The sequence below is a fragment of the Mesitornis unicolor genome, unplaced genomic scaffold (assembly GCF_000695765.1).
Source record: "Mesitornis unicolor isolate BGI_N332 unplaced genomic scaffold, ASM69576v1 scaffold8495, whole genome shotgun sequence".
NCBI lineage: Eukaryota > Metazoa > Chordata > Aves > Mesitornithiformes > Mesitornithidae > Mesitornis > Mesitornis unicolor.
Window position 1 is genome coordinate 75,689 of NW_010187481.1, and position 9,566 is coordinate 85,254.

The 9,566-nt window shown below is 44.5% G+C and overlaps 1 protein-coding gene across 1 annotated transcript; it reads right to left on the reverse strand.

The window, feature by feature from the left end:
* Positions 1–8,384: 8,384 nt before the first annotated feature.
* On the reverse strand, positions 8,385–9,152 carry RHOH (ras homolog family member H). Its single transcript, XM_010185460.1, has one exon. It carries the CDS (start codon positions 9,128–9,130, stop codon positions 8,555–8,557), a length of 576 nt encoding a protein of 191 aa, XP_010183762.1. The 5' UTR covers positions 9,131–9,152; the 3' UTR covers positions 8,385–8,554.
* Positions 9,153–9,566: the final 414 nt, after the last annotated feature.

Below are 9,566 nucleotides of genomic sequence, written 5' to 3' on the forward strand. Positions count from 1 at the left end.
CTTCTCCCAGAACTTGCAGACTCCTGTGACATGATGTGGTCCACTGCTGCTTCTGCACCTCACGCTTCAAGTCTGCCATGCTCATAGCTTCTCGTGTTCATCAGAGCGCACACAACTCAGCAAATGGATTTTGTGGAGCTAAAGGTAGGTTTTTTTCAAGCCAGCCTGCCTCAGGTTTCAGTTTTCCCACTGTTTTGGTTCTTCTGTTGTATGCATAGTGTCACTGCCCTGGAGACGTCTAAGCTTGGAGAATGCCCTGATAATTCTCGATAGTTCAATAGCATCCCTGAGCGATTTGTCCCAGATCCCCATCAGAAATCGGTCTTTTTTCAGGAACCCAGTTAACCAAGCCTTTCTGCCTTAGATCTTTCCAGAACCCATCTCTGTTTTCATACGCTATTTGTGGTCTCTGCTTAAAGCCATATCACTCCTGTGTTTAATATGCAATGCAGTGATATCCCTCCAGTCCCTGCTGTGCAGTTTCTCAGAGAATTAACTCCACCGGTGTTGGCTGACACCTATTGCAAAGATCGAGCCCACCAGAAGCAGCTGTTCTCAGAGGGGGAAAGCAACTTCCCGACTAATCTTTTTGCTAGGCGAGGCTCATAGGATTTATTTCATCTGTAAATTAAAAGTTAAATTGTGACATCTCTGTAGTGGGAGTCAAAAGCATGTGTCAGCTATGAAAGCAGAAGGGGAATTTCTTGGGTAAATATGCCTCATTTTCTTTAAATGCCTCTGGATAGTCAGAGAAAATTAACAAAGCTATGGCGCTGCACATTAGAGAGCCAAAACTTTGAGGATGCTCCAAAGCAAGGACTGTGCATCAGTTTTCTTGGCAGCTAGGTTGAAAATTGCAGAAGACGTGGAGCAGAGTCAGAAGTTCCTTTTCTTGAGTTAATCTCCTTGAGTTATGTCTTGTACTGCACTGGGAGCCTGGGGCTCCACATGGGCACCCCTGACTGTTCCCACTGCAGAAAAAAAAATCTTTCCCATCACAAAGAAACAATTTGGGGAACATATTGGTAAAATTTCCCTCCAGTATTTTATCATGGAAGAGTGACATTCTAAGGGTGAAAAGGCCACAGCTGCTAGTCTCACAGCTACCCTCCCTGGTCATGCTAAACCTAACTTCTTGCTCAGGTTGTGTTCAGTCTCCTCTGTTCACCCGTAAAGGAAACAGTTTCAAGGTTATGAGATTTCAGTGAGACCCATCAATCTGGCACTAAATCCTTGCTGTGAGAATGTCCCTATTGTACACATGGAGGTCAGTCCAGCCCAGAGTCCAGTCACTACTGGGAATGCAAGAGCACGCTCCAGAAAGAGCAGGTAGGCGTATGGAGGGACCTTCCCTCTGCTTTACCCTCCCAGCACTCAGTATAACACACTCAGGGAGAATTTGATTACTAAACATGTCACTGATTAATCAGATAGTAGCTCAGGCCATGCCCATGTTTTGTACAATTAAAAAGGGTATCATGTTGATAGTTGTGATTACAATCTGTTAAAAGAGTAATTAGTGCATTGTTATATATTGTCACTTCTCTTTCTGTCCCTTATGCTTACCTAGTCCCTATGCTTTCAGTGAATTGAAATGCTGGAAAGCCCTAATCCTGTAAAGCTGTGTTACAAATCTATTCAGAGCAAATTCTGCAGGCCAAACCCACCAGCAGAAATATTTCTCAGAAGGGAAGCTAGAACCTTGCAACTCAAAAGTACCCACCAGCACCAAGATCTTTCATAACTGATCTGAAAGTACTCTAAAAAAAGGTCACTGCCATCTCCCCACTTCACGTGGGGGGCAGGCAGAGCCGCAGCTGTCCCAGTGTCATCCAGCTGTGGCAGTGGGGCCGGGGACAGCCAGGGTGTCTGTGCAGCAGCATTTCAGGTCTGCAGTTCATCATCCTGCCATTCATGAGAGCAGGCTCAGGCAAGGTGAATCCTTGAATTTGGGTCAAGCTGATCATGAACAGGTCGGTTACACCAGCTGTCAGTTTGGAGTTGTGTGTCTAAAAGTGACTTGTGCAGGCTTACAAAGGCCTGATCAGGAGTCTGTACAAATTTAAAAGTTTCCCATTGACCTGACCTGGCTTTGGCCAAGCTCTGGGGCTTGGCCAGATGGGAGAAGGATTAAGCAGCAATGTTCATTGTCTAAGCCAATGCCCTAATCATGAGCCAAGGCTGCAGCTCTGGTTTGGTTGGTCAATAATTCTATGATGGATCAGGTACCAGCACAAATTCCACATACTACATAATAATTTAAAATATATGTATATATTTTAATGCCCAAGATCCATTAGAAGTCCTAAACCAGTCTCCTATGAAATCCTGTGACCTTTAGCCCTTACATGGGTTGTGCGGTGTTGAACAGTGCATCCGTCACAGCAGGATGGCACTGACACTGGCTTTTAAGCAGCAGATCTGGTGTCACGGTGGCAGATAAATGCAAGTGTTTAGTCAAAACAATAGCCGGAAAGTCACTTAGCATTTTATATATTAAAAACCAGAGTTTTCTGAGAAAGTTGCTTATGTGTTATGAGAGGTTTGGCATATCAGACACCTAAGTCTTCCTCCAGTTCCTTCTACATAATTAAGTAATCTATCAAGTTGCAGAGTATTGGTCTCTCTCCTCACACCCTGGGGCTGGTTGTGCACCTTTGGACACCACAGCTCTGCCTGTGGCTAGCAGACACACTCAATCACCTCTGGGGCAGTCAGCATTTGCAAGGGATCTTGATTTTCAAAGCAAAGCCTGCTCTTTTGAAAATCTCACCCTTTTGTGGTACTTGAACAGTGGATAGACTATTTGGGGAAGGCAGCCCAGGGGGTGGGGGGAGACAGCTGGGTCTCAGTGCAAGAGCCACCGCGGGTCAGCTCACGTCCTCCAAGGCTTAGCCAGGAGCTCCTGTGGCACCCACGGGAGCCGGTGCCTGCTGAGGCTTCTTGGAAACTCTGCAGACACGGGCGAGCGAGCACCTCACACTGCACGGAGGCATTGGTCGTCGTTTCCTTCCTCTTTTCCAGAGACAGAAACAACCACTGACACACACAGGCCTGTGATCTACTCCACCTCTGCATGAATCACAGCGACAGCTGCCCAAGGTGAGCACAGCAATGACAAAAATCCCCTCCAGCCAGCCCTGTGTGGGGTGGTTGTGAAAGATCCGAGACGGGCATGTCGCTCATTCACTTCTCCAAAACCAGAAAGGCAGTGACAGCTATTATTTGTTTGCTAATAACTACAACTATTATTTGTTTGCTAATAACTAATTCACTTCTCAGGAGGCTGGACGTCAGCTCCCCACGCTCAGGAAGGGATGTGCTGCAGGGTTTGGCTCGGTGCTTTCAGACCCCCCTCCCAAATACAGCAGCTGGAGCCCAGCGCCAGCAAAGCTGAGATGTGCCCTCCAGCCCATGCTACCAGCAGAAACCAGGGCTGGGTAATGACTTAGAGACACGTTGATTCTTTAGAAATGGCACACAGAATAAATCTGTCACTGCAAGTGACTGAGGCAGGGCCAGCTCTGTCTGCAGAGTAGGGTGATTGCCTGTGATGCCTGGTAAGGGGGAGCCCTGAGGAGCATTTCTACAGTTCTGTTTAAAACCCATCTGGGTTGTGTGGGCAAGGCTGCCTGGTGGCGATGCTCTTCTTCTGCCTTCCAAGCAGCACAGACCATGCTGGCACAGAGCAGCTGAGTGGTTGCGCCGTGATGGAGTAAGGGGTCCAGGGCAGTGGAAAGGTCACCATAGCTGTAGTTAAATAATTACAGCAATATAAATAACGAGATATGCACAAAGGTTGCTTTCTCCCTGAGTTTTGTTCTCAACAACTGGCTGCTCAGAGCATGAGATGAAGGGCATGCAGATCAGCTAGGACAGGTACACGATAATAACAGTTCAGGCGTTTTCGCGCTTACAGCTGTGAAGGAAATCTCTGCGACATAAAAGATGTTTCCTCACCTCCAGAGACAAGAGTTCATTACTGTCGTTTCAGAGCAAGGGAGTTTGCCTAACCTGACTGTGCTTATATCTGGCTTTTTTTCAGAGGCTGAACTGACTTTTAATTAAGTGAAGGTAGTTAACTTGCTCACAAAGGCAAGAGCAGACAAGCCGTTCTGATGATCTGAAATGAAGCTTTTTATTCTTTGTATATTAACCTGAGCCTTGTGTGGCAAGGGCATTAGGAGAAAGAGCTAAGAGACATGAATTGCCCCATTTATTTGAAATTATTTTAATGGCTGTATTCAGTTGAATGCAGTAGTAATACAGAAAAGGCTGAGATGTCAGAGCACCATTTCTTTTTACTTTCTGTCTGATCCCTGTGGTGATTTATTTCATAGTAGAGCCATATATAAAAAGACTGCTTTAAATGCTTTTTCTTTATCAACATAAGCATCAGCTAGTATGTGATCACACACCTTAGCAATTATATCCACAAAAATGGCACAAATGGTGCAAACTGTTGCAAACTGTTAATTGCAAATATCAGGCAAAACTGTTTCAATTATATCTAACAAGCCTGAATAATTTCACATACGAAAAATTGGAGGGGCGAGGAGAAGATCTGAAACATATTTTTATTATTTATTCCTAGAAAATATTTATATTGTATGCTGCAGGTCAAGTAAGTATAACAAGACTGGGAAATCTATATTTAAAACAATGTAACATGTCCTCACCACATTTTGCAAATTCCTAAAGGAAAATGCTTATTTTTTCTGCCAAAAGAATAGTTTCCAATTTTTATCACAATTGTATATCTAGTCGACTTTTTATCTGACTTGCAGAGTTCAGTAGAACAATTAGTGAATCAAAATTACTTCTTCTGTCAAAATGAGAAATTAGACGCTCACAAAAATAACAGTGCTATTGCCATTCTCACTTTAAGTTCTAAGTATTTTCTCTCTTTTTTCTTAAGTTTTAACCTATTTTAATAGCAAGTGAAAATTAAAAAAAAAAAAGGAGTAACAAGCTGAAATGGATTGGTTTGAGAAGACAGAAAGGGAACGTTTCAGGGGGCAAGGTCTCTCCCTTCAGCTGAACAGCTTGATCCAACCAAGGCAAGGCTGCACCTTGTTTCTGTCTTCCCCAACCCTCTGTTTTTCAAAGCAAAATAAGTTGAAACTTCATCTGTGTGCCCAGCTGTCGTTTGAATGTCTTTTGAATATTAGAGCCCGATTTTTACCGCCAAGCTTTACCCAGAGGCCCTGTTGCCCAACTAACACCCAAAACCACCCTGGTAGGGTTTCGGGGGAGGCCTCCGCAGCTCCCCACCGTTCATGCTGCAGGGAGCACGGCTGCATCTGTGCAAGCTCCACCCCCTGAAGCCATTTGGCCAAATTGATTGAGTCCTGATCTGTCCAGATTTCACGCAGCATCTGAGTTGAGTCACTTTTTGAGCACATCAGGGAAAGCTGCGTAATTACAAGCACTAAAATAATGTACTTCACAGTTTGTTCCCAGTGAAAAGTGCCTTTTAGCTTTGAGAGTCTGAAAATAACCAGGCTGTGAAAATTTGAACTTCTTTTTTTTTTTTTCACAGAGCACCAAACTAAAATCCTCCTGTTACTTTATCCTCTCCCCAATCTGATTTTAAAAATCAGCCAGCTCTTAGTGGCCTCACACTTTGCCCCAGCTCTAGGATGCACAATCAAGAGTATGTCAAGCCACTCCAAAATTCCCTGCGCATCCCATACCATCAGCTCAGGCATCTCGGGGAAGCCTATCCACTTTGCTTCACTGAACTGCAAGCAAACCATGAATTCTTCATTTTGTAATCACTGTAACAAGCTTTGTGAAGTGAATACAGCTGAGATGTGATTTTCAGCTGTGGCATGATTCTGAAGTGCATCTTCATTTGGCTTTGTCTGATACAACAACTCTCTGGAGCCTTCTGGTCCCTGAATCCAGCATCCCACGGCAGATACCACAGCACAGTATCCTGGCCTAGAAGTTACTGCCCTTCAGCATATAAAAATAGCAGCATGAACTGTTGTAAACAAAGCTTAGCCCACAGAGAACAAAAAGTCCATTTAATAGAACATGCTGGCAAAAATATGTCTCAAAAAAAGTTGATGAAACCGGGTATTAAATCTGTTAGTGGAGTGTGGGCCATAACAAAAATGTCCCCAATTGCAACAGATTTGAAGATTCACAACATGACATTTTGCATGTGGTCTTTAATGGTCAAGCTGTAATAATAGCTACTTTTAAATTAGGATTACAAAACCCAAAACTTTCAGTGAAGAGGCATTGCAAGCGCTGAAATGTAGAAACATATTTCTTCTAAAAGCAAAAAGATTTTTCAGTCAAGGACTGCAAACACATAGCCACTCATGCAACTCTGCATAAGTATCACGCCATTCAGGTTCTTTTACAAACATGTCAGGTTTAGTGTTTCAGGGTGCAAAAGATTTGCAATCAACACCTGAAGTTTTGCAAACAGAAGGAGAAGTAGGAAAGAGAAGAGTACAGGAAAGATGGGCGGTGATGGGAGCCCTTATCTTGTGTGCTCAGGTGCAGAAGCTTGTAAAGATTTAAAGCTGATATGAAAACCTCACATGAGACCAATATGTTTTTATGACCAAAGCCTCCCTTACAATCAGGTTGATGAGCGGCAAGTATTCACCAGCCTGGGAGCTGGTGGGATGATCACACCATCACGTCTCCTATGCACCACTGCTATTCAAGGTGCTCGCAATGCAAATACTTGCTCAGCTACATCACAGGTGCGATCATCTCTGGGTTTCATAAGAGGGGAATGATTTAATTTGGAATTTCTCTTTATAGAGAACAGAGTATGGAGAAAAGCACCCAACCAGTTTTACACAGACAAACTATAGATAGATAAGAGCTGAGCTACAGCTTATTTGCTTAGTAGGGTAACTCCTGAAGTCCTACCTAAGATTTGAATCAGGCAATACACTGCATCCATCCCTGTTGAAATGCATCAGTTAAAACAGACACAGGTCAGTCTCTCGGGATCCATGTGGAGAGGGAATCATCCTACCATGCTATGTGCTCTCTTTTATAGCACCATGCTATAAGCCCCTCAAAGGTCAGTTCTGAGCTAGCTGAAGGACAGAGAAAGGGAGAATAAAACTCGTGCTGCAATAACAAATCCCCCAGGGGATTTCTGCTGTGGGCAGCAGAAACCTTGGGATGAGACAGATCTGCAAGATCTGAGAGGTAGTGCGGGGCAGAGGGAACAGATAACCTCGGAGGAGGGGAACACCACAACTCAGGAGGAATGTACAGCATTGCATGTTGACCCCACTCTGTCTTCCAGCAGAGTGCTCTTACCCACCTGGAGTTTCTACCTCCTCAGCCTGGGTTCTTGAGCAGGAGGGTAACTTGGCCCAAGGAGGTACGTCAGGATTTGACTCTTAGATTTGCCAGGCTCTCCAGGATGCAAAACCTGTTTCAGTCTCATTTGATACAACCCAGGCAGTTATCCCTAGTATACAAGCTAAAAAAAATATGTTCTTTAGCCATTCTAAAATATGCACATTCAACATTGCCATGTACTTAGTTTTTTACGATAGTAGGTGATTGGTTTCACTAAGACCACTGTTTAGAAAGGAAGTGTACTAAAAATGTGAGAATTTTAGTGCTCATGAAAAAATAGCTTTCAACCCTGGAGAATGAAATCTTTTGCCTCCAGAATTATGACATGAACAGCAGAGGTGATGATAGCACAGATCTGTCTCTGCCACCCAAACCATACATCTAAACCAGCCCTGACTGCAAGCCAGCCCTTCTGGGGTTGTAACCAGGTGAGGTCTAGGTTAGATTCTTCCTGGTTCATCTCCTCTTTGACCACATTGCAGAGGAACAGAATTTAAGATAACAAAGCCACAGAATAGTTGTCAAATGTCACAAAGTTTTGATCACTTTTATGTGGGACATACTGGATTTAACTACTGTTACGCAGTGACTTGGGTATGTCGAAGAAGTGCTAGGCTTGCCTGCAGGCCATTTATTATATGGATAGGACAATTGCTTCTGTTGTTAACTAAAAGAAGAACCTCCAAAATATGAAAACAAACTGTCAAGATTTTACAACAGTGAATACGAGAGTATTTTAAATAGAATACACAATCATCAGATTTTGTACACTAAGCTCTTAAAGTAAAAAAAACCTCAACATGGACAGACATATCAAGAGGTCAAGGGGTTGATCCACTTAGAAGGTTGTCATTAAATAAATGCAGACAAACCAAGAACCAAGTGACATCATCATCATCAACAACAGAGTCAGCACAGCTACTATCTGCAGATCTCCAGGCTAGGCCCACTCCAGTCCAGGCTAGCAAAGTCCAAACACAGGCTTGTGAGTTAGAGCATGTACCCCTACATTTCACTTTTCAAGATAGTGCCCATGTGTGTCAGCGGGCAAGCAGATGAGATAGAGTGCACATCTGTCTCACTAGGGGCACCTGCACTGTGGTCCTGCCAGGAGTCCTCCTTTGATTCACCTCCCTTCCTCTCTGCCACGGTATCTTTGTGCGAAGACAGAAAGAATGAATGTGGGCAAAATCACTGCCAATGGTCCTCAGAAGATCTTGCACTCGTTAATGGAGAAGAGCTTCCTCCTGTTCTGCCTTTTGGCTTGATTGACTGCTGTCCGCACAGCGTACTCAAACACCTGCTGCACCCCTCGGTTGCTGAGGGCAGAGCACTCCAAGTAGCCTTTGGCTCGCATGTCCTGGGCAAGCCGCTTCCCATCTATCGGGCTGATGCAGGAGGAACGATAGGGCCCCGTGTCACGCTGGTCAGTCTGAGTAGCCACTACCAAAACGGGGATGCGGGGCAAATGGCTGCGGATCTCGCCAATCCATTTGTTCCTCAGGTTCAGAAAGGAGTTGTGGTTTGCCACCGAGTAGCACATCAATACCACATCTGCCTGTTGGTATGAGAGGGGGCGAATGCCTTTGAAGGCATCACTGCCAGATGTGTCCCAAAGACCTAGGCTAATCTGTACTCCATCCATGAAGACGTCCACTCCAGTATTTTCATATACGGTGGGTCTGTAGTCATCTGGAAAAGTCTCAGAGGTGAAACGTACCAAGAGAGATGTTTTCCCTACTGCAGAGTCTCCCACCAGGACACACTTGATTGAATCCAGCATTTTATTAATGGTCCAGGGCCAAAAGCACTGTCTCTGTGCAGCTGGAGTGGGATGGAGAGATGCAGTGGTCTCAGAGATGGCTTCCTAGATAACTTCCATTTGGTGAGAAACCATCCAAATCTCTTTACTTCTCAATACTTGATTGTGTCACTTGCGTCTAAAATCCCCTTTTCTCCCACACGGCTCTGTGGTACTGTCGGTTTTAATTCTTCAGCGAGTCAAATGACATTTCTGGAAAAGTAAAAATAAAATGTAACATTTATAAGCCAGAGAGAACAGACCATTCTTCATCAAGATAAAAGATGCCTGGACATGTCTTTGGACAGACACGGGAAGTACCCCCCATTGAGGATGCTGAACCTTGCCATTCCCTCCCAGCCGCCTGCGTGTGCAACAGCCATTCATGTAAATAACCTCCTTGCTGCTCCATGGGGCT

Coding starts and splice junctions, on each gene's coding strand:
- RHOH (XM_010185460.1), bottom strand. CDS start 9,130: ATGCTGGATTCAATCAAGTGTGTCCTGGTGGGAGACTCTGCAGTAGGG.